The sequence below is a fragment of the Pelophylax lessonae genome, assembly GCF_965119305.1.
Source record: "Pelophylax lessonae genome assembly, chromosome: 6".
Lineage (NCBI taxonomy): Eukaryota > Metazoa > Chordata > Amphibia > Anura > Ranidae > Pelophylax > Pelophylax lessonae.
Genome location: NC_138773.1, coordinates 328,099,261 through 328,125,280, shown reverse-complemented (window position 1 = coordinate 328,125,280; position 26,020 = coordinate 328,099,261). Strand labels below are relative to the sequence as shown.

Sequence of the window (26,020 nt, the reverse complement as noted above, 5' to 3'; positions counted from 1 at the left end):
ACTTCTGCATACTGTGTGAACGCCTACTGTATCTCTAGCCATCATATACTATGTTCTTTGCTATCAGTTCAACCCATGTGAGCTAATTTTTGCAGCCTATAAAGGGCCGCCACTTACGTCTGTATACTGTGAACGCCTACTGTACCTCTAGCCATCATATACTACGTTCTTTGCTGTCTGTTCAACCCATGTGAGCTAATTTTTTCAGCCTATAAAGGGCCGCCACTTACTTCTGTATACTGTGAACGCCTACTTTACCTCTAGCCATCAAAACCGAAGTTATTTGCTGTCAGTTCAAACCATGTGAGCTAATTTTTGGAGCCTATACAGGCCGACACTTACCGTTCTCTGTACTGTGAATGCCTACTGTACCTCTAGCCATCATATACTACGTTCTTTGCTGTCAGTTCAAACCATGTGAGATACTTTTTGCCGCCTACACAGGCTGCCACTTACTTCTGTATACTGTGAACGCCTACTGTACTGTCAGTTCAAACCATGTGAGCTAATTTTTGGAGCCTATACAGGTTGCCACTTACTTGTGTATACTATGAATGCCTACTGTACCTCTAGCCATCATATTCTACATTCTTTGCTGTCAGTTCAACCCATGTGAGCTAATTTTTGCAGCATATAAAGGGCCGACACTTACCGTTCTCTGTACTGTGAATGCCTACTGTACCTCTAGCCATCATATACTACGTTCTTTGCTGTCAGTTCAACCCATGTGAGCTAATTTTTGCAGCCTATAAAGGGCCGCCACTTACTTCTGTATACTGTGAACGCCTACTGTACCTCTAGCCATCATATACTACGTTCTTTGCTGTCAGTTCAACCCATGTGAGCTCATTTTTTCAGCCTATAAAGGGCCGCCACTTACTTCTGTATACTGTGAACGCCTACTGTACCTCTAGCCATCATATACTACATTCTTTGCTGTCAGTTCAACCCATGTGAGCTAATTTTTGCAGCCTAAAAAGGGCCGCCACTTACTTCCGTATGCTGTGAACGCCTACTGTACCTCTAGCCATCATATACTAGGTTCTTTGCTGTCAGTTCAACCCATGTGAGCTAATTTTTGCAGCCTATAAAGGGCCGCCACTTACTTCTGTATACTGTGAACGCCTACTGTACCTCAAGTCATCAAAAACGAAGTTCTTTGCTGTCAGTTAGTTCAACCCATGTGAGCTAATTTTTGCAGCCTATACCGGCCGACACTTACTGTTATGTGTACTGTCAATGCCTACTGTACCTCTAGCCATCATATACTACGTTCTTTGCTATCAGTTCAACCCATTTGAGCTAATTTTTGCAGCCTATAAAGGGCTGCCACTTACTTCTGTATACTGTGAATGCCTACTGTACCTCTAGCCATCAAAACCGAAGTTCTTTGCTGTCAGTTCAAACCATGTGAGCTAATTTTTGCAGCCTACACAGGCCGCCACTTACTTCTGTGAACGCCTACTGGACCTCTAGCCATCAAAAACGAAGTTCTTTGCTGTCAGTTCAACAAATGTGAGCTAATTATTGCAGCCTATACAGGCCAACACTTACTTCTGTATACTGTGAATGCCTACTGTACCTCTAGCCATCAAAAACTGAGTTCTTTGCTGTCAGTTCAACCCATGTGAGCAAATTTTTGCAGCCTATACAGGCCGACACTTACTTCTGTATACTGTGTGAATGCCTAATGTACCTTTAGCCATCATATACTAAGTTCTTTGCTGTCAGTTCAACCCATGTGACCTAATTTTTGCAGCCTATAAAGGGCCGCCACTTACTTGTGTATACTGTGAACGCCTACTGTACCTCTAGCCATCAAAAATGAAGTTCTTTGCTGTCAGTTCAAACCATGTGAGCTTATTTTTGGAGCCTATACAGGTCGCCACTTACTTGTGTATACTGTGAATGCCTACTGTACCTCTAGCCATCATATGCTCAGTTCTTTGCTGTCAGTTCAACCCATGTGAGCTAATTATTGCAGCCTATACAGGCCGACACTTACCGTTCTCTGTACTGTGAATGCCTACTGTACCTCTAGCCATCATATACTACGTTCTTTGCTGTCAGTTCAAACCATGTGAGCTCATTTTTGCCGCCTATACAGGTCGCCACTTACTTCTGTATACTGTGAACGCCTACTGTACCTCTAGCCATCAAAAACTAAGTTCTTTGCTGTCAGTTTAACCCATATGAGCTAATTTTTGCAGCCTATACAGGCCAACACTTACTTTTGTATACTGTGTGAATGCCTAATGTACCTTTAGCCATCATATACTCAGTTCTTTGCTGTCAGTTCAACCCATGTGACCTAATGTTTGCAGCCTATAAAGGGCCGCCACTTACTTCTGTATACTGTGAACGCCTACTGTACCTCTAGCCATCAAAAATGAAGTTCTTTGCTGTCAGTTCAACCCATGTGAGCTAATTTTTGCAGCCTATACAGGCCGACACTTACTGTTCTGTGTACCGTCAAGGCCTACTGTACCTCTAGCCATCACATACTATGTTCTTTGCTGTCAGTTCAAACCTTGTAAGCTAATTTTTGGAGCCTATACAGGTCACCACATACTTGTGTATACTGTGAACGCCTACTGTACCTCTAGCCATCAAAAATGAAGTTCTTTGCTGTCAGTTCAACCCATGTGAGCTAATTTTTGGAGCCTATACAGGGTGCCACTTACTTGTGTATACTGTGAACGCCTACTGTACCTCTAGCCATCATATACTACATTCTTTGCTGTCAGTTCAACCCATGTGAGCTAATTTTTGCAGCCTATAAAGGGCCGCCACTTACTTCTGTATACTGTGAAAGCCTACTGTACCTCTAGCCATCAAAAACGAAGTTCTTTTCTGTCAGTACAAACCTTTTGCGCTCATTTTTGGAGCCTATACAGGTCACTACTTACTTGTGTATACTGTGAACGCCTACTGTACCTCTAGCCATCAAAAATTAAGTTCTTTGCTGTCAGTTCAACCCATGTGAGCTAATTTCTGTAGCCTATACAGGCCGACACTTACTGTTCTGTGTACTGTGAATGCCTACTGTACCTCTAGCCATCATATACTACAATCTTTGCTGTCAGTTCAACCCATGTGAGCTAATTTTTGCAGCCTATACAGGCCGACACTTACTGTTCTGTGTACTGTCAATGCCTACTGTACCTCTAGCCATCAAAACCTAAGTTCTTTGCTGTCAGTTCAAACCATGTGAGCTAATTTTTGCCACCTATACAGACCGCCACTTACTTCTGTATACTGTGAACGCCTACTGTACCTCTAGCCATCATATACTACGTTCTTTGCTGTCAGTTCAACCCATGTGAGCTAATTTTTGCAGCCTATACAGGCCGACACTTACCGTTCTCTGTACTGTGAATGCCTACTGTATCTCTAGCCATCATATACTACGTTCCTTGCTGTCAGTTCAACCCATGTGAGCTATTTTTTGCAGCCTATACAGGCCGACACTTACTGTTCTGTGTACCGTCAATGCCTACTGTACTTCTAGCCATCAAAACCTAAGTTCTTTGCTGTCAATTTAACCCATGTGAGCTAATTTTTGCAGCCTATACAGGTCGCCACTTAATTGTGTATACTGTGAAACGCCTACTGTACCTCTAGCCATCATATACTACGTTCTTTGCTGTCAGTTCAACCCATGTGGGCTAATTTTTGGGGCCTTTTATGGCCGACACTTACTTCTGTATCATGTGAATGCCTAATGTACCTTCAGCCACAGAATACTACGTTCTTAGCTGTCAGGTAAACGCATGTGGGCTAATTTTTGGGGCCTGGAATGGCCGACACTTACTTCTTTATCCTATGAATGCCTAATTTTTCAGACTGGAAATGAAAAACAATGGGTCTGTAAAGGTTCCGCCAAATTGTGGAATGGATGCGGACCCATTTTACAGATGTGTGAATGGACCCTATATGTATTAGACAATGTATTTACCGGCTGCTGTCAGTTCTGGCTGATTTATGAAAAAAAATATATATTTTTTGCTGTAAAAAAAAAAAATTTAGGGCAACTTTTTCAATTGCAATACTTCTGTTTTGACATTGTCCATGTGCTGGGACTATTTGTGCACAGCTAGTATGTCTTTTGTGGCTGCAAATATGACCTAAAGGTTTTTAAAGTTTGCCTCCCATTAAAGTTAATGGGGCCTGCCGCGAACTTGCGGTTCGCGGACTTTTGAGAAAATTTTCGGCTAACGTTCGCGAACCGACCCGGCCGATGTTCGACAATCACTAAATGTCAGTATTGCTGCAGCAAGATCTATACATTGTACAGATGAGCCACTTTATAGACAGACTAAGTGGGGACCCCCCCCCCCCAGGCATTATATTTAATGGAATTTTTCATTTTTATTGTTTCACTTTAAGCATCATTAAAATCACTGTTCCTGTTTTAAAAACATTTTTTTTTTGCAGTGATACTTGTCCCCCAGGGCAGTACTGGGGTCCCCATACACATTTTCAAAATGAGAACTGTTGATTTTTCAGGTTCGTGTCCTCTAGACTTTAATATAGTTTGAATGTTCGCTAGAACTTTTTCCCTGTTCGAGATGTTCTGGTGCGAACCAAACAGGGGGGTGTTCGGCCCATCACTACTTATCATATAGAAAGTCAAAGATCACCAGCAAGCACTTGTAAATATAAACAGTCTTTAATAATCTTTCAAAACAAGCAAAACAAAAACAGCTTTTCTTTGGCAAAGGAAAAACAAACAGCTTATCTAAAACAAAAGAAAGGCTCACCACTGATATACCAGTCCCACACTAGGGTTTGGGGTTCCTGCCTGCTTTAGGGTACTGCAAAGGCCACAGGAGCTCCGAAAAACAATGGGATGATTTACTAAAGACAAATAGGTAGTTGCACTCTGCAAGGGAATTTGGTCCAGAGGTGAAGCTTCACTTTGCAAGGAATACCCAATCACACGCAAGGGGAAAAAAAAACAGCGTTTTGCATGCACATGATTGGATGATAAGAGGTCAGCAGAGCTTCCCCTCTTTTACTAAACTCTAGAGCAAATCCCCTTGCAGAGTGCAACTGCATTTGCAAAGTGCACGGTCTATTTACCTTTAGTTAATAAACCCCAATGTCTTAGTTGCCAGACAGTCCACACTTGCATCACTCTACTTGAATTGCTCCATTCTCCCTTACAGCAGTGCCATCTTAAGAGCATTAAAGGGCCCCGGGCAATGCAGTGCACTGGGGCCTGGCCTACACAATCATCCACGAGAATAAAAATGTGAATTATCGTGTGTTCCACTGGTTGTCCCCCCCCCCCCCCGTGCTGCACCCCACCCCCCCCACTGTGCTCCCTCCCCTCTCCTGCCTGCTGCTGCAGGGGATGTGTCACAATAGAGAACCAGGAAGGGGTCGGTAAATATGTAATTTACCAGCTCCTTCCTTTTCTATATGGACAGAGTCATAGTCAGTCACATTGTAAAAAAATAAGATAAAATGATAAAAAATAATACAATTAAAATACAAAAAATAAAAACTACTGACACCAGTGGGTGAACTTCCAGGATCGCAAAGGTCACACTTGCGACCGGGCCCTGGCAGGCCGCAAGATGGCAGGAAGGGGGCCCACTGCAGAACTTGTGAATGGGTCCTGCTGCGGGACTGTAATAAAGGGCCCCACAATGAGAGTAAAGGGCCCCAGGATCAGTGAGAAGAGCCCTAGGCAATGGGGGGCCCTTCATGGTTTCTTGCACCGGGGCCCTGAAGGTTTTACTTACACCTCTGCTTCTAAATATTCAATATACTTGTCAATTTTAAATAAACTTTGCTGTGCATTATTCCTTCATCAATTACATAAATATTAAAAGAAATCAGTTTAATACTTCTGGTAATCCATTCAAGTAGCAGGTCTGAATGAAATGTTTGAGGACCTTACATTGAAATGAGTTGACCCAATGATGACATCATCGAACGCTCTGATTTACGATTTTTCAGAATTTCTTACTAACATTCTAATAAAAATCTAACCATGATGGGCAGTGTAAGGTAGTTTGTTGGTATACCATGTTTATGGTTTATGAGTTAATAAAAGTCCTAGTGGTAGTTTGAGTTAAACCCCAAAAAGGGCTTCGCTATAACCTTCCTCATTATTAGTTCTCATACATAATTTTCCTGTAAATATACAGTGGGTACGGAAAGTATTCAGACCCCCTTAAATTTTTCACTCTGTTATATTGCAGCCATTTGCTAAAATCATTTAAGTTCATTCTTCTTCCTCATGAATGTACACATAGCACCCCATACTGACAGAAAAACACAGAATTGTTGACATTGTTGCAGATTTATTAAAAAAGAAAAACTGAAATATCACATGGTCCTAAGTATTCAGACCCTTTGCTCAGTATTTAGTAGAAGCCCCCTTTTGATCTAATACAGCCAGGAGTCTTTTTGGGAAAGATGCAACAAGTCTTTCACACCTGGATTTGGGGATCCTCTGCCATTCCTCCTTGCAGATCCTCTCCAGTTCTGTCAGGTTGGATGGTAAACGTTGGTGGACAGCCATTTTTAGGTCTCTCCAGAGATGCTCAATTGGGTTTAAGTCAGGGCTCTGGCTGGGCCATTCAAGAACAGTCACGGAGTTGTTGTGAAGCCACTCCTTCGTTATTTTAGCTGTGTGCTTAGGGTCATTGTCTTGTTGGAAGGAAAACCTTCGGCCCAGTCTGAGGTCCAGAGCACTCTGGAGAAGGTTTTTGTCCAGGATATCCCTGTACTTGGCCGCATTCATCTTTCCCTCGATTGCAACCAGTTGTCCTGTCCCTGCAGCTGAAAAACACTCCCACAGCATGATGCTGCCACCACCATGCTTCACTGTTGGGACTGTATTGGACAGGTGATGAGCAGTGCCTGGTTTTCTCCACGCATACCGCTTAGAATTAAGGCCAAAAAGTTCTATTTTGGTCTCATAAGACCAGAGAATCTTATTTCTCACCATCTTGGAGTCCTTCAGGTGTTTTTTAGCAAACTCCATGCGGGCTTTCATGTGTCTTACACTGAGGAGAGGCTTCCGTCGGGCCACTCTGCCATTAAGCCCCGACTGGTGGAGGGCTGCAGAGATGGTTGACTTTGTACAACTTTCTCCCATCTCCTGAACTGCATCTCTGGAGCTCAGCCACAGTGATCTTTGGGTTCTTCTTTACCTCTCTCACCAAGGCTCTTCTCCCCCGATAGCTCAGTTTGGCCGGACGGCCAGCTCTAGGAAGGGTTCTGGTCGTCCCAAACGTCTTCCATTTGAGGATTATGGAGGCCACTGTGCTCTTAGGAACCTTAAGTGCAGCAGAAATCTTTTTGTAACCTTGGCCAGATCTGTGCCTTGCCACAATTCTGTCTCTGAGCTCTTCAGGCAGTTCCTTTGACCTCATGATTCTCATTTGCTCTGACATGCATTGTGATCTGGAAGGTCTTATATAGACAGGTGTGTGGCTTTCCTAATCAAGTCCAATCAGTATAATCAAACACAGCTGGACTCAAATGAAGGTGTAGAACCATCTCAAGGATGATCAGAAGAAATGGAAAGCATCTGAGTTAAATATGAGTGTCACAGCAAAGGGTCTGAATACTTAGGACCATGTGATATTTCAGTTTTTCTTTTTTAATAAATCTGCAACAATGTCAACAATTGTTGCAGATGTATTCTGACCTTTTTTCTGTCAGTATGGGGTGCTATGTGTACATTCATGAGGAAGAAGAATGAACTTAAATGATTTTAGCAAATGGCTGCAATATAACAAAATGTGAAAAATTTAAGGGGGTCTGAATACTTTCCGTACCCACTGTATATATATATTTTACTGGGCATGGCGATTTCTTACACATAGTCCTCATTCAGGACTGCACAGCTTCCACTTCACCCTCTCCAGCTCGAACTCTTCTTTACTCCACATCTTCCCCCCCATTGGATGTCAAGTATAGATCACTGTGCCCCTTTTCCATCTACTGTGTTTACATCACTCTTAGGGGTCTGTCTTGTTTCTTTTTTTTTTTTTGTAAGAAATAAAAAACCCAGCAGTGATTAAATACCACCAAAGGAAAGCTCTATTTGTGTGAAAAAAAGGATAAAAATTTCATATATGTACAGTGTAGCATGACTGCGCAATTGTCATTCAAATTGTGACAGCCTTGAAAGCTGAAAATTGGCCTGGGCAGGAAGGGGGTGAAAGTGCCCGGTATTGAAGTAGTTACAGTTAGAGAGTGTCAGCTTCCTTCTGCTTGATGATAAGAGTTCCCTTTCATCCCTATTCACACCTTTGTGTAGCGGGAACTCACCTTCCCTCTTGCGATTTTGTGTGGGCGATTTTCACACAATTCCGCAAAGTTTCATTCACTTCAATGGGCTGCCCAATGCGCGTCTTCCACCCAAAAAAAGCTCCTGCTCCTTTTTGAGCAACCAGCTTCACGTGACTCTTAAAAGTCTCATTTTGCCACGATTGCAGCGCGATTGGAATTACGGAAAAATCGCATTGGGGGTGCCGTTTAGAAAAAACAGGACCAAAATGTGTGTTGCGAGTTTTGCACTGATTGCCACCTGATTTTGAAATTGCAGGCAGAATCATTCCGCCCTTGATTCTAAATTGCGAAGTATGAATAAAGCCGTAAGCTTCATGCACACAGGGGGTGTGCTATACTCCTCTGAACATCAGAGATCCCAGCAGGAGAAAAGGTGCTTAAACAATACACCTAAAGCTGTGTAAATGCGCATATGTATGGATGCGTTTAGGCGCGTCAAGCTTTGGGGCATTGATGGATTCCACTGGCCAGGATATTAATGTATTCTGACCATTGGAATCCATTAGCGCTCAAACATATCTAAATGTGTGTAGAGTTTGGATGCATTTAGATGTGTTTACATGTATAACGGTGCATGAAGTGTTCTTCTGCCCAACAGCTCCTCCCCTAAATGCGCTGGTGATGTTTTGTTTTTCCAGCCTTTAAACATTCCACTTCTAATACACCTGTAAACGCCTATGTGTGCATAGATACATGGGGAAAATTCACTAAAACTAGAGAGTGCAAAATCTGGTGCAGCTCTGCATAGAAACCAATCAGCTTTCACGATTTATTGTCAAAGCTTGATTGAAGAAGCTGAAGTTGGACGTTGATTGGCTACCATGCACAGCTGCACCACAGTGCTCCAGTTTTAGTAAATCTCCCCCAAAGGCTAACATAGAGGAGCGATCTTGTCAGAAGAAAAGCTGCTCACAGTCTTGACACTTCCCCATAGTCCTTGGTGTGCTCTCTGAGGTCACTTGGTGAAGGTGATGAGATATTCCGGATAGGCCTGGACGTCATTAAATATCACGAACACTGAAGGTCTTGATACGTTATCTGTGACGCTGTCATACAGGTCGGTGGGGTTTGATCCGCTCTTGGCTGGAGGTGCGATCATCCCTTTATTTCCGACACAGTAAACACCGGTGAGGACGCGGGCCAGATACATGTATTTGTATCCATTTATATCCGGTTTGGAGTATGTGTCATCCGAAGAGTAAATGGCTTCAGCAGCGAAATACGTCCCTTTTCCCAACAAGGCATCTGTACTCATAGAGAGAGAAAGAAAAGTATTGATCACAGATCACAAGATACAATACAGAATATACAATGTAAATTGAATAACATTGATTATCTGGTTATAATGGCATCTGTGGGTGGAATACGAGAAAAAATGGACAAATGTAAGGATTGGAGGGACTTTGACAAGAACCAATATGTAATGTCTAGATGACTGGGTCCAAGCAAATCCAACACTGCAGCTCTTGTGGGATGTTCCCGGTCTGTGGTGGTTAGGACCAACCAAAAGTGGTCCAAGGAAAGAAAGCAGGCGAACTGGTGACAGGGTCATGGGCGGCCAAGGCTCACTGTTGGAGATGGGGAGTGAGGGCTCACTGATGGAGGTGGGCAGGGAAGGCTCATTGATTGTGGTGGGGAGGGAAGGCTCATTGATGGGAGATGGGGCAGGGAAGGCTCATTGATGGAGGTGGGAAGGGAAGGCTCATTGATGCAGGTGGGAAAGGAAGGCTCATTGATGGAGGTGGGGCAGGGAAGGCTCATTGATGGAGGTGGGGCAGGGAAGGCTCATTGATGGAGGTGGGAAGGGAAGGCTCATTGATGCAGGTGGGAAGGGAAGGCTCATTGATGGAGGTGGGGGAGGGAAGGCTCATTGATGGCGGTGGGGAGGAGAAGGAAGGCTCACTGATGGAGGTGGGGAGCAAGGCTCACTGACAGAGGTGGGGAGGAAGGCTCATTGATGGAAATGGGGAGAGTAGACTCACTGATGGAGGTGGGGGGTAGGGGGGGGCTCATTGATAGAGGTGGGGGGAGGCTCATTGATGGAGGTGGGGAGGAAAGCTCATTAATGGAGGTGAGGAGAGAAGGCTCGTAGTTGGAGGTGGTGGTGGGGGGCGCGTTGATGGAGGTGGGGAGGGAAGGCCCATTGATAGAGGTGGGAAGGGAAGGATTTTGATGGAGGTGGGAAGGGAAGGCTCATTGATGGAGGTGGAAAGGGAAGGCTCATTTCTGGAGGTGGGAAGGGAAGGCTCATTGATGGAGGTGGGAAGGGAAGGCTCATTTATGGAGGTGGGAAGGGAAGGCTCATTAATGGAGGTGGGAAGGGAAGGTTCATTGATGGAGGTGGGAAGAGAAGGCTCGTTGATGGAGGTGGGAAGAGAAGGCTCATTTATGGAGGTGGGAAGGGAAGGCTCATTGATGGAGGTGGGAAGAGAAGGCTCATTGATGGAGGTGGGAAGGGAAGGCTCATTGATGGAGATGGGAAGGGAAGGCTCATTGATGGAGGTGGGAAGGGAAGGCTCATTGATGGAGGTGGGAAGAGAAGGCTCATTGATGGAGGTGGGAAGGGAAGGCTCATTGATGGAGGTGGGAAGGGAAGGCTCATTGATGGAGGTGGGAAGGGAAGGCTCATTGATGGAGGTGGGAAGAGAAGGCTCATTGATGGAGGTGGGAAGGGAAGGCTCATTGATGGAGGTGGGAAGGGAAGGCTCATTGATGGAGGCGGGAAGGGAAGGCTCACTGATGGAGGTGGGGGAGAAAAGGCTGGCCCTTGTTGTCTGATCAAAAAGAAGAGTTACTGGAGCTCAAATTGCTTAATTAGTGAATGCTGCTTCTGATATAAAGGTGTCAGAACACACAGAGCATTGCAAGTATGTTTTGTGTATGTTGTGGATGGGACTGCACAGCTGCAGACCAGTCAGGGTGCCCATGTTGACCCATGTCTACAGCTAAAAGCTCCTATGACCTTGACCACAGAGCAATAGAAGAAGGTGGCCTGGTCTTATCAGGTTCAAGAAGGGTTTGAGGAACACAACAAGGAGTTTAAGGTGTTGACTTGGCCTCCAAATGCTCCAGATCTCAATCCAATCGGGCATCTGTGGGATGTTATGGAAAAACAAGTCCAATCCATGGAGGCCCTACCTCCCAACTTACAGGATTTGGTCCTCTTACTTTTAGGGGCAGTTTGGTTGGTTTTCTAGTTTTTGTTCCATCCTTGTTTATTATCTGAGATATTATAGTACGGTTTTTGTTCAACTCCTGTAATGCACAAGGAGAAGAGACACACAATCTAATGTCTGCACTAGATCCACATCAGTCTCTGTACCAGAGGAGCTTACAATTTAATGTCCCCTCCCCCACAGTCACACCAGTCTCTGCACTAGAGGCGCTTACTCTCTAATGTCCCCTCCCCCACAGTCACATCAGTCTCTGTACCAGAGGAGCTTACACTCTAATGTCCCCTCCCCCTCAGTCACATCAGTCTCTGTACCAGAGGAGCTTACACTCTAATGTCCCCTCCCTCACAGTCACATCAGTCTCTGTACCAGAGGAGCTTACACTCTAATGTCCCCTCCCCCACATTCACACACTATTATTGTTATACATTTATATAGCTCTGACATATACCGCAGTGCTGTACAGAGATCACTGAGCCAGTCACATCCACATTCTATGGACAGTTGAATGGAAGACAATTAACTTATACTGTAAGCATACAAACTCCATGCAGAAATGTTGTAGCCTTGCTAGGGATTGAACCCAGTACACCATAACATTAAGCAATTACTGTACTGTCCCAATGATATACTTTTAGCTCGGAGTGTTTTGCAGTGCGGTGAATATGTTGTATGATTAGGAGAAGGATAATGGGGGGTCTCTTCTCACCATTGCTCCCAGCGTAGGCTCTGTTGAACCCATTACGATTTATATTACTGGTTATCCCACTCTCGGTGCCATGGAAGAGCTTCTTCTCGTTGGTCCTGGTACCATTCTTGGCATTGATGCCGTTCTTCTTAATTTGGTAATTCTGATACAAATGTGTGTTCTGTATCCTCTCAATCTGAAGAAAATAAAATGGTAAATGATTGTCTATGTTCACCAATCTCATCTGATACCATGGGCAGTATACCCGTACTGTATGGGGTTGTGTTCAGCAAGAAGGAATCCAGGCTGGATGGGAAGATGACACTACTAGGGTGATTTCAGGGTGGGGGGGGGGTGAGTACAGCAAGTAGCATGAGCCAACCAAGGAAGCCCCCAGAAAATTCTGAGGCACAATAGAAGCTCCGGTAGCTCCTCTCCCTACATTAAAGGCCCACATAGTGAAAAACATTCTTCCTAGTACGTGTATGGCAGGGGCGTAACTACAGCGGTTGCAGGGGTTGCAATTGCAACCGGGCCCCATGCTCCAGAGGGCCTGTGCGGCTCCCCTATACACCTGGATAGGAGGGGCGGCGGGGGCAGCATGTAGAGAAATCACTGTCCTCCTTCCTCCTGTAGCTGCATGCTACATGCTTCCTCTGTATGCTGCCCCCGCCACTCCTCCTATCCAGTTCACTTGTGTTCTGCTGTCTCTGGGCCCCTGTGTGCTCCCCTGTTACCCCCCCCCCCCCACTGTGCTCCCTCCCCTCTCCTGCCGCCTGCTGCAGGGGATGTGTCACAATAGAGAACCAGGAAGGGGTCAGTAAATATGTAATTTACCAGCTCCTTCCTTTTCTGAATGAACAGAGTCATAGTCAGTCACATTGTAAAAAAATAAAATAAAATGATAAAAAATAATACAATTAAAATACCAAAAAATAAAAACTACTGACACCAGAGGGTGAACTTCCAGGATCACAAAGGTCACACTTGTGATCTGGCCCTGGCATTCCACCACCATGGGACCGTGCCCACTGCAGAACTTGTGAAAGGGTCCCGCTGCGGGACCGTAATAAAGGGCAACGCAACGAGAGTAAAGGGCCCCAGGATCAGTGAGAAGAGCCCTAGGCTTGAGGTCCGGGGGGGCCTTCATGGTTTCTTGCACCGGGGCCCTTAAGGTTTTAGTTACGCCTCTGGTGTATGGGGCTGGTATAGGCCCCTTACAGTCCCTGTACAGCAGAGCTCAGAGTGGGAGGAGAAGGAAGCTGCACAAGGAGCCAATCAGTTCATATGCTGACAAGAGGCATGCTGTTAGGAGAAGAGAGCAGAGTGGTTAAAGAGACAAGCTCATCACTGTGCTGCTTCTTCTTTCACTGTCCAGTTGAGCTGGGCTCCGAGGAATTGGGTTGAATAATGCTGGCCGTCAGACTGAAAACATCTAGTGGCAGAATAAAAAAGTGTATATTTTAGCATTTGTAGCTTTTAATGGGCTTTTTACTTTTATCTTGTTATTTTTGGCAGGGTTTGTGACATTTCAAATAATATATAATTGTTACACAAGCCCATTAAATGTTATCAGAAGTCATTTTTATAATTTATCCAGCAACTAGGAAGTGCTCCTTCTTTGCAACCATGGCAAGTGTACACTGTCCTCATCCCCTTATGCTCATGTCACCTAATCAGTAAACATCACTTCCATGTCTCAGTTCAATCTTAATAGCATCATGGGGCCCCCGGGTAAAGTAATGCACTGGGGCCCCTGCTAGGCAGATGGCGACCTGGGGAATCACTGCAAAAAGTGGGTGTGGCTAAATGATGCTACATATTGAAGAACCCACGTGACCATGTGGCGTAACGCGTAGGGGAGGGGAAAGGAGGACGGTACTGTCAGTGCATCCAGCAGAAGGAGGAACAAATAAACACAACTAGGGTATTCCAAATTAAATTCACCCCCCTGTACACACTGCCTCCTGTATAAACTGACCCTCTTTTCCCCTTTAATAATTTTATAATTGTTTCCATTACAAATGAGCACAGAGAGTGATTGTGCTGTTCACTCACTGTAATCATTAAGGAAAGGAAGGGGCAGGTGTGTATGATATATTTACCAATAAATAAAAAGAAAAGTTTCCACTGCGCTTGGATTGTTTTCAACTAATCAGCGGCTAGCATAAATTGTAGGCAACAATTGAATCCAATTAAAAGGAAAATGTAGCGCTATACAGTTTAGTTAAAAAATTTCTCAGACACTTGAAAATCCCCAAGCAAAAGACACAAACAAATGACAAAAGTCCATAAATCCATAAGGGACACCCAAACTGTGTTGCAGATAAACCATAGGTGAAATGATATTCCTCCACCAACACCATAGTACACCGGGCCTCTTACCATGCGATTTGGACCACTAGATTATAAGTGGTCTAAAAGCGCTCTGTCACTCCTCTGGCTAGTCCTTGTCCTTGGCCCCTCTCAGAAAGTCTCCTCACAGGTTGCATGTATCAAAGATGAAAACAAACATTGCCTCATAGTGTAATATTTCCATGTGCTCAATGGTTTCTAAAAAAGATAAGTCCAAAATGCTCTCATATAATCGATAAAAACAGGCATAACATATAACAGAAATCCGGATGGCTTCCAACCAACAAGATGGCCGTGGTCCACGCATGTTACGAAGTGACTTGGATAGCCAAACTCCATCCTTAAGGATTAATTAATCTATCCTTAGGTTTTAACATGTCATCTTTGCTCCTAATCCCAACCTCCTCTATGACTAGATCCAGTTCGATAAAGTCATCACCCTTTTCAAGGAAATGTTTTTTAGGGAACTCTGCTTCTCTCAGGAAATCATCCTGAAATGTACAGTTTCTCCTCAATCTGAGAAACCGACTTTTCGGTACCGATTTCAACCAAAATTTCTGATAACAACTAATGGTCCCTATAAACCAGTTCCTGTCAGTATCCTTAAAAAAAGTTGAGGTGACCAATTTGTCATCCTGTACTCTAATATTAAGGTCCAAAAAGTGAATATTGGTAGTACTAGCTTCATGTTGGAGGACTATACCTATATCATTAATATTAAGTTGTTTAATAAAAGAATTAAGAGAGATCAAATCTCCACTCCAAAGGAGGAGGACATCATCTATGTACCTCCTCCACACCACAAATTCATGTCTGTATTGGCCATGTCATGTGATTGTCCTCCTCCCACTTGGCCATAAACAAGTTAGGCAAGGGTGGAGTTTGGCTATCCCACTTTACTTCGTAACACGCGTGGACCACGGCCATCTTGTTAATGGTAAGCCATCTGGATTTCTATTATATGTTATGCCTGTTTTTATTGATTATATGTGAGTTTTTTGGACTTATCTTTTTTAATAAACCATTGAGCGCATGGATATACTGTATTACACTGTGAGGCGATGTTTGTTTTCATCTTTGATACAGGCCACTTGTGGGGAGACTTTCTGAGAGGGGCCAACAGAATCTGATTTGGTGTGATTACTGATGAACAAGGACTAGTCAGAGGAGTGACAGAGTGCTTTTAGACCACCCATAATTTAGTGGTCCACATCTCATGGTAAGAGGCCCGGTGTGCTTTGGTGTCGGTAGAGGAATATCATCTAACCTACGGTTTATCTGCAACACACTTTGGGTGTCCCTTAAGGATTTGTGGACTTTTGTCATTTGTTTGTGTCTTTTGCTTGGGGATTTTCTAGTGTCTGCAAGCTTTTTTACCTGCACTTTATAGCGCTTCATTTTCCTTTATATATGATATATTTACCACCCCCTACCCAATCTCTCTATCTAAAGATCCCCTGTGCACCGCAGCAGCAAGCGGGGGCAGAGGGAAGCCAGCAGCACTGTGGGGAGAGGATGCATGGCAGGCACACAGGGGGGGCCCAGGTAGCAGGGAGAATCACATGTGGGCCCAGGTAGCAGGGAGAATAACATGTGGACAGAGCAGGTGATATTACTGGGGGAAATTACTGGAACTGATACTGAGCAATATCCATCAGGAATACAATGGATTTATTTTGGAACTGCTGGAATTTATTCGGACTCACAATACCTGTTCGACCGCTCCTACTAACTCCAGGTGCAGGGGGTGGCTATGGGGACCAAGTGTGCCCCCACTTACACCAACCTGTACCTGGGGGGTGGGAGCGGTCACTTTTTACTGATAAGGACTTATCGATGTACTTCCTATGTATCGATGTACTTCCTGTATCTATGTGGCGGAGGTATATCGATGACATCATCTTCTGGACAGGATCAGCTGAATTATTACGTGAATTAGTGGAAAACTAACTAACAGGGGGTGGCTATGGGGACCAAGTGTGCCCCCACTTACGCCAACCTGTACCTGGGGGGTGGGAACGGTCGATTTTTACCGATAAGGACTTATCGATGTACTTCCTATGTATCGATGTACTTCCTGTATCTATGTGGCGGAGGTATATCGATGACATCATCTTCTGGACAGGATCAGCTGAATTATTACGTGAATTAGTGGAAAACTAACTAACAGGGGGTGGCTATGGGGACCAAGTGTGCCCCCACTTACGCCAACTTGTACCTGGGGGGTGGGAACGGTCGATTTTTACCGATAAGGACTTATCGATGTACTTCCTATGTATCGATGTACTTCCTGTATCTATGTGGCGGAGGTATATCGATGGCATCATCTTCTGGACAGGATCAGCTGAATTATTACGTGAATTAGTGGAAAACGTAATATTAATGTTTTCAATTTGCACTTTACCATCAACATTGTTGCAAATAAGTTACAATTTCTAGACCTCAGGATTATCAAACAGCAGGATGGCTCTGTGGCTACCAGCCTTTTCAGGAAACCGACAGGGAATTTCCTGCTTCATGTCCACAGTGCCCATCTCATTAGAGGTATACCTGTGGGTCAATACCCACAGATATATAGAAACTGTACCAACGATGATGATTTCAAGCTACAGGCCAAGGCACTGAAGGCCAGGTTCCCCCAGAGGGGCTATAGCCACAGAGAACTCAAAAAGGCCTACAGAAAGGCACTAGAGAACCCCCGGGAACTATTTTTATTTCAGGGTGATCGTGACCCTGAAGAGGTGAAAATTAGACCCATTATTAACTACAATAAACAACAAAAAGAAATAACAAGTGTCCTGCAAAAACATTAGCACCTTCTCACCCAAGACAATGTTATTAAAAACTTCATTGATACAGACTGACGGGTGACTTTTCAAAGTAACCGATCTTTTAAAGATATTCTCACATCTAGCCACTTTGATGGAGCTGGGGGATTGGACCCATGTGGTGACCGTCCCCGGGGTACCTATCGATGTGGCCACTTTGACTACTGCCAGTATATAAGTGTAAGTAGAGACCCACTGCCGGTTGGTCCAAAAACTATACAATACAAACACTTTGCCAACTGTGAGACTAGAGGCATTGTATATCTATTAAAGGGGAGATGTGACGCCTTTTATGTGGGAAAAACAAAGACGTATGTTATGGCAACGTGTGAAGGAACACGCTGATGACATACGTGAAGGAATCCCCGAAAGTCCTATTGCAAGGCACTTTGAAAATTGTCATTTATGTAATCTGGATAATTTAAACTTTGTAGTGATTGACAGGATATATCCCAAACTACGGGGTGGGGACTTTGACAACACCATCCTGCGGTCTGAATCCAGCTGGATTTTCACCCTTGGGGCTGATGTACCCCCTGGATTGAATGGCTTTGTCAGCTATGCCCCCTTTGTCGGATGCTATATCTCTGTCAATATTTCCATGAGGGGCTGCTCTCTTTTTCTCTTCCCTCCCTATTTCTACCCCCCCCCCCTCCCCTTTGTGTTATGATAGGGTTCATCCACTGTGAATCTTCTCTGGGATTTTGGTATATATCAAACTATGTATCTAATATTCTTAATGAAATTTTATTTAGTTAAAAGGGTTTGTAATGTTTCTTGTTAACACTTAATATAATTCCCCCTTAGCATTTTCGGATGTGCCACAGTTAGGTCTCATTTGGTCTTCCCACTTGGGGAATATATATGTTTTTTAATTATACGATACAAAAATCTGTTATTTGACTTCCTCTGGGGGGGGGGGGGGGGGTTAATTTGCTTTCCCCTGCTCGGTCTGGCAAAGATGACCATTTCCACCTGTCTACTAAATATGGCTAGCTAGGTTCAGCTATACGATAGCAGTGTGCTATCTATGACCTATGTGACTCAGATTTTTTATTCTGACTGCTGTTTGTGTTTTTTTTTTTTGTACAGTGTGTGTTCGGATTCGGGTGCTGTGGCCCTGTCCTGGCCAAATGAGAGCTGGGTCTGGTACTGTGACCCTAAGTTGGGCGGTGTCTATCCAGGTGCCTTTTGGGTGTGCTGCTCTAATTTGGTTGTCTGCCATCCGCGACGCTGGGACGGGGCTTTGATACTGGCCCGTATGTCTCCGCTGTGAGAGAGACGGATGTTTACTCTCCGCCCCCCAGGAAACATCCCACCCGGGACTTAGGAACTGACGTCACACCAGAATGCCGGTGCCCTCCGGCCATGTGACTCCACCTACGTGGAGGCGGCCATTGTTTCTTTATATGGCTATATATCGTTTTATGTGCGCCCTAGTGACACATCCTTCTGATTACTTAATCATGCAGGTAAGACCAGCTGTCATCAATTTAAGACCAAATGTGAGAGAGGCCCCACCAATGCCGCCCAGGGTCCACCCTCTCTTTCCTCCCAGTATGGCTGTATATAAGAGGGTTCCCTGTGTGCCTAATCACATGTTGATTTTTCGGTGCGGTCTCGGGAGACCCAGGCATCATGCTGCCTGGTTCCCTTATCTTTGGAACTGGTTGCCCATTCACGTATGTGAAGGCGGATACGATCTCTTATCTCTGGTGTTGCTAAGATTTAGTCTGCCATCCACCTATGTTAGGTGGATTGTCTTTGCTCATGGACTTTTTGCAACCAGCGTTGAATATTGTGATCTAATCCAGCTTCTTTTTCCACTGTTTTCTTCTTTTCGGTCTCTGTTCCCATTCTTTCCTTTTTCTCCCTTCGCTCTTTCTTCTTTTTCCCTCCCCCTTCCCCCTACTTTTCCTCTTATTCCTATCTTTTTCTTGTCTCTTTTTTTTTTTTTTCTTATATATTAACAGGGTGAGGTAACAGATCCTCTGCCCTATAGCTGGGAGTCCATCAAACTCTCCCATTCAGGCAGTAGGGATGATCGAACGGTTCGGGTCGACCATCGGTTTGACCCGAACATTTGGCTGTTCGAAATTCGGCCGAATTCCGAACTTTTTGCGGTAAAAGTTCGGAATTCGGCCACCAGAACCGCTCAAAATGCAATGGGACAGGAACTGGGCTTTAAAAGCCCATGATTTGCCCAGAAACGTCAGTAAAAGACAATTGAGGGGGCAGAAGTCTGCTAGGAATGTGATTGGATTGACTACGGGGTCCAGAGGCCAATCAGTAGTGAATACGCCCCCCAGTATATAACATAGCCCCGCCAAATCTCTAGCACTGTAATACAGGGGCTGTGAAAGAGAGTGCAAGCATTTGAGTTACTCCTGCTGTATGGAGCTGTTCTTTTTAGTGTGAGGAAAGGGATATGCAGTGTAGTTAGGGTACTATATACCACTATAGTTAGATTCAATAATCTAGTTTCTGTAGGGATACCTTTAAGTGTCAGGGTGACCTGACTCTGCCATGTCAGGGTGACCGTAATGAAGTTTAGCTGACTTAGCCTGCCATACCAGGGTGACCGAACTATTCCATGTCAGGGTGACCGTAATGAAGTTTAGCTGACTTAGCCTGCCATACCAGGGTGACCGAACTATTCCATGTCAGGGTGACCGTAATGAAGTTTAGCTGACTTAGCCTGCCATACCAGGGTGGCCGAACTATTCCATGTCAGGGTGACCGTAATGAAGTTTAGCTGACTTAGCCTGCCATACCAGGGTGGCCGAACTATTCCATGTCAGGGTGACCGTAATGAAGTTTAGCTGACTCTGCCTGCCATACCAGGGTGACTGAACTCTTCCATGTCAGGGTGACCCCACTGTGCAGCTTTTGGGTTAGGGGTATATATATATATATATATATATATATATATATATATATATATATATATATATGTATATGTATATATACACACACACATATACCCCTATACAGAAGTTCAGATGTCATGCCTGCCTCCAAACGCCCAAAAAACGCCTGAAACAAAAATGCCCAGGTGTGAAAGGAGGGTAACACCATCCCTGCACTACTGAAATTCTAAGAAAAATAATCTTTTTATTCTGTTTCTGGACATGCTACAGAGCTGAAACTTCACAGGTACACTTTTTAAACCCCCAGACACTAAATCCAAAGAAATCTCTTTTTTTTTTTTTTTTTTTTTTTATAATTTTTTCAATAATTGGCTCTCTATCAAAAACGAGAAATTTTTAAGAACTTTTTTTTGTGTGATTAATAGTCCCTGGGGCATGACCCAGAACCCTAGGCACTTTTTAGGGGCATTTATTGGGTTTCAGGGCTTCAAAATGGTGTTTTTTGATTCCAGAAGTTCGGGTCCCATTAATTTCAATGGGGTTCTGGAATCCGAACCAAACTTTCGGGAAGTTCGGGTGTTCTGGCCGAACCGAACTTTTCAAAAGTTCGATCATCCCTATGACAGGCAGTACCTCCTGGGAACCTGAGGCACCTGATGCATACAGTTTATGATCTCTCTTAACACATCTGACAATGTTGATCCCTGTGATTTTCTCCTCGCTTGTTTCTGGCAGGTAATTTTCAACCTTCCAGCCCCCATATCTTCCCCCCCCCCCTTTTTTTTTTCTCACTCTTATTGAATGCACTAGCACACCGTATCTTTTATATATATATATATATATATATATATATATATATATATATATATATATATATATATATATATATATATATATATGTACATTTTTTTGTGTATTGTTCATATTTTCTTTCTTTATATGCACACATTAAGACATCTGTGAAATATATGTGGGAAAAAAAGCCCTGAAGAAGCAGATTACCTATACCATGAAACATGTTGGCATACTCTATATCTGCAGATTTATTTATGTCATTTTATGTATAAATACTACATGGGTCCCCCCTACGTGTGACCCTGTCTCTAATTAGGCAATGCATATGTATTTGTATGTTTAATAAATATATTTTTGTATTTTTTTAAAATCTACAAAATATTTGCATTGTTTTTTTTTTACCATTTGGGAGTTACCATTTAAAAGTCCATTTTTATGGTGGGGTAAGACAATTTCCTCTTCCCCTCCTCTCCTTTTTGATATATACACACACACAGGGCTGGTTTCTCCCAAATTCTTTTGACTCATATCTCTATACCATCATTCCATACCATTTATGATCTTCTGTGTGGCTCTCCCTGCAGTAGCTGAAAGCGAGAGGGAGGGAGGAGGAAATGTCAGCTTTCAGCTGCTGCAGGGATAGCCACACAGAAGATCATTTCCATTAATTTCCCCCATCAGCCTCACTGATTACCCGCTCTGTCCACATCTGATTGACCTTACTAAGGGAAAAGAAAAACTGCAGGGGCCGCCCATGCACCTGGAGCACTGCCCAGGGGGGGCCCATGCATTAAGATGGCCCTTCTATGTACCATTATCTACACTACAGAAGCAGAAGGGAATGAGCATTAGATTTTGCTAAAATGCTTGAAATCTGCAAATGTGATGTGGAGCAAAGTTTCCCCTTCAGTATTACCTTAATTATTCTCATTTGACACGTCTGTGTAAAGAGTCCCACAACCTCTGAGTAGTCCGGGCTGCTGCTGGTCAGCGGTACCACCTTCAGCTGAGTGTTGTCCATGGGATCCCAATACGGAGGGGTTACGAGGGACTCGGCTGTAATATGAAGAGTTACATTTTGATTTCATTGTAGAACACAATTATCACCCATCAATGTACATTGATATGAATCTTCATATAAAGAATTCTTGGTTTAGCAGGGTGGTGTTCTATAGACTTGACCAGCTTCTTCTTTTGTCCTGCAGTAAATAGATTTTACCCTACAGATATACACCAATCAGCCATAACTTTATGGCCATTGATAGGTTAAAGTGATTGTAAAGCTAGGGTTTTTTTTTTTTTTAATACAATAACAAACATGTCATACTTACTTGCTCTGTGTAATGGTTCTGCACAGAGCAGCCTGATCCTTCTTTTCTCTGCCAGCACTCTGGGTCCCTCCCCCTGCTGAGTGCCCCCCGAACAAGCCACTTACTCTAAAAGCGCTCATGCGTGCTCACTCCCGAGCCCTGCTTTGTATGCCCATAAGACATACAGAATGGAGCTGGCCCCTCCCCCCCCCCCCCGCTCCTCATTACTGGTTCTGATTGATAGCAATAGGAGCCAATGGCTCCTGCTGCTGTATCTGAGCCAATGAGGGTTGAGAGAGCCTTGGCTCTCATGCATGTTGCTGGATCTAGATCAGGCTCAGTTATGCATTTTTTGGGGCTGCGGCGGAAACTACATTTTTACCTTGCTGTATAGAATGCAGTAAGGTAAAAAAAAAAAAAAAAACGTCTGCCTTTACAGCCACTTTAAGTGAATGCAGACAATGTGTCTGAAGAAGAAAAAATGGGCATCACAGTTTATTGTGTATGGGGCTGCGTGGACGCAGACTGGTCATGGTGTCCATGCTGACCCGTACCCAGGGCCATCTTACCGAATGGGCATGCTGGGCAGTTGCCCGGGGGGCCCCACTTGCCCAGGGTGCCCCACCTGCCCAGTGACACAGCCCAGGAATTAGTCCCGATTCCTGTGTGCATCCCACCACTGAACTTAGCAGGTGGCCAGCGCCTAACGGCCCTGCTCTGCTGTCAGGCCACTTAGGCCATGGAGGGGGAGCCCACAACTGCAGGAATGCCTGTCCGCCTCCACGGAAACAGGCACACACAGGACAGTCGAGTCTGACTCCCGTCCGTGTGTGTGTTTTCACCAGACCCAGCCGCCGAACTTGGAAGCTGTCATTAGTCTGGCACTGCTGTACCAATAAATATCGCTTTATTGATAATTTGCATTTTTATTCACATGGGTGATTGTGTAGGCGGGACCCAAGTGCACTGCATTGCCCGGGGCCTTTTAATGCTCTTAAGATGGCACTGTCCGTGCCCACGGCTGAAAGCGCCTACAATGGACATATGAGCATAAGAACTGGAGCACAGAGCAATAGAAGGAGGATGGACGACTGGGTCAGAGCAACTCTAAAACTGCAGCTCTGCTCTGCAGTGGCCAGTAATGATCGAATATCGTCCAAGGAAGGAAACCTAGCCAGGGCCATGGGCAGCCAAGTCTCATTGATGGAGATGGGGAGAGAAGGCTGATTGATGGAAATGTGGAGGAAAGCCCTATTGATGGAGGTGGGGAGCAAAGGGTCATTGATAAAGGTGGTGGGGTGGAGGCTCATTGATGGAGGTGGGGAAGGAAGGCTTATTGATGGAGGTGGGGAGGGACGGTTCATTGATGGAGGAGGGGAGGGAAGGCTCATTGATAGAGGAGGGGAGGGAAGGCTCATTGATGGAGGTTGGGGAAAGTAGGATCATTGATGGAGGTGGTGGGGGGCTTATTGATGGAGGTGGGGAGGGAAGACACATTGATAGAGGTGGGGAGGGAAGGCTCATTAATGGGGATGGGGAAGGAAGGCTAATTGATGGAAGAGGGGAGGGAAAGCTCATTGATGGAGGTGGGGAGGGTAGACTAATTGAGGGAGGTGGTGGGGGAGGAGGGAAGGCTGATTGATATAGTTGGGGAGGGAAGGCTCATTGATGGAGATGGTGGTGGTGTGGAGGGAGGCTCATTGATGGAGGTGGGGAGGGAAGGCTCATTAAATGAGGTGGGGAGGAAAGGCTTATTGATGGAGGTGAGGAAGGAATGTTCATTGATGGAGGTGTGGGGGAGGGGGGCTCATTGACGGAGGTGGGGAGGGAAGGCTATTCAATGGAGATGTAGGGGGTCCAAGCATCTGTTTAATGTGCTGGAGAAACGAGTCTGATCCAATGAGGCCCCACCTCACAACTAAGAGGGCCTAAAGGATCTGCTACTGACAGCTTGGTGCCACATACCACAGCATACCTTCAGAGGTCTAATGGAGTCCATGCCTGGATGGGTTTGGTTGCAAAAGGGGGACCTACTTAATATTAGGTGAGTCCTCATAAAATTATGGCTGATTGGTGTACATTTCTAAGGATCCAGTTTCTCTTGTATCCAACAGCAGAAGCATCTCACAGTTTATCATGTTATCTCTATGATGATTGATGTATCTGTAGAAAATTGTGATTGGTTCCTGTACAGTGTCTAATGTTAAATAAGGTTATTTTGTGCCTATTTTTTAAGTAAGGAACAAGAAAGCTTATTGCCTTTTTGTGACAGGTTTCCTTCAAGTCTGGTGGGTATGCCCTCTCACTGCTGGGAGGCAGGGGGTCCACCTGTTCAGAATCCTATCAGTCACTGGATCTTGGTGGTCTTGTTTTTTATAGCTTGCTAAGTCCGCCCTATCTTACGCCACACAAGGCAGGGAGCTGTGCGCAGCGTTGGGCTTGGGTTGTCCCATCTCCAGTATTCACAGTGCCAGATGTGGGGGCTGGTAAATGAGGAGACTTAATCACAAATTCCCATATAAAATTAGAAGATGTCTTGTCACTTGTGACATGTGACAATCTTCGATTTTCATGTTTTGCCTTTTCCTGTTTGATTGTACTTAGTTCAAGTGGAATTACCAAGCTTATTTAGAGCTGGCACATAGCGGAGGTGAGAGGAGATACAGATGTAGGCCATTGCTGTTAGTAGAATGGCTTCCTATAATGCTTGCTGATATCTGTACAAGGAGGTGAGAGGGATGATGGGTCTTTGGAGTAGAGGTGCCTGAGGGCTGAACGTAAACATCTCATCATGTCTTTGGCCCAGAGTCTCCCAAATACACAATAGTTTTAGCAGGGCCTTTTTTCTCAAAGAATAGGTGCAGGAACTCCCCCTTCTAAGTTACTTTGTGTCTCCGCCCTCTACCCACCTCCGAGCACTAACCCTTGGTTCCACCCCTTCCAAACCTCCAAGCACTGACCCTTGGTTCCACCCCTTCCAACCTCCGAGCACTGACCCTTGGTTCCACCCCTTCCAACCTCCGAGCACTGACCCTTGGTTCCACCCCTTCCAACCTCCGAGCACTGACCCTTGGTTCCACCCCTTCTAATCTCCGAGCACTGACCCTTGGTTCCACCCCTTCCAACCTCCGAGCACTGACCTTGGTTCCACCCCTTCTAACCTCCGAGGACTGACCCTTGGTTCCACCCCTTCTAACCTCCGAGCACTGACCCTTGGTTCCACCCCCTACCCAGCTTCCAGTACAGCCCCTTTTAGAGAATATAGAGCCAAGTATAATTTTGTATTGGAATGTATAGAATTAGGGTATGATAACAAGAAAAGCAATACAATAGATCCCACACAGCCAGCAGCAATAGACCCCCCCCAGCAGCAATAGACCCCCAGCAGCAGCAAAAGATCTCCCAGCAGCCAACATCAATAGACTCTAGTAGCCAGATACAGTGGACCCCTCCCTAAACCGTAGATCCCTTCTAGCAACAATTAACCCTCAGTATCAAAAGATCCTCCACCAGCAACAATAGATTGCCGTGCAAAAATAGATCCCCTCCAGCAACAATAGATCTCCCAGCAGCCAGCATCAGTAGACCCTCCAGCACCCATTGGAGGTGCCGGAACTGCGTTCCCCCGCGTTCCCGCTGAAAAAAAGCCCTGAGTCATAGTCATCCAATGCTTCCCGTTTAG

The 26,020-nt window shown here is 44.9% G+C and overlaps 1 protein-coding gene across 3 annotated transcripts in view; it reads right to left on the bottom strand.

Annotated features, from left to right (window-relative positions):
- The window catches only part of LOC309557592 (protein mono-ADP-ribosyltransferase PARP14-like), a 247,325-nt gene that overhangs the window by 139,058 nt on the left and 82,247 nt on the right, over positions 1–26,020 (bottom strand). The window contains exons 16-18 of one of the 3 annotated variants that reach the window (XM_082260386.1): positions 21,945–22,084; positions 12,202–12,376; positions 9,238–9,564 (exon numbers count right to left, since the gene is read on the bottom strand). The exons of 1 other annotated variant lie outside the window; for it this stretch is intronic. In XM_082260386.1, the coding sequence (XP_082116512.1) occupies positions 9,275–9,564; positions 12,202–12,376; positions 21,945–22,084 (605 nt within the window). In that variant the 3' untranslated portion in view covers positions 9,238–9,274. The remainder of the gene's footprint in view (positions 1–9,237; positions 9,565–12,201; positions 12,377–21,944; positions 22,085–26,020) is intronic. One more of the 3 variants, XM_082260387.1, reaches the window with a different exon arrangement.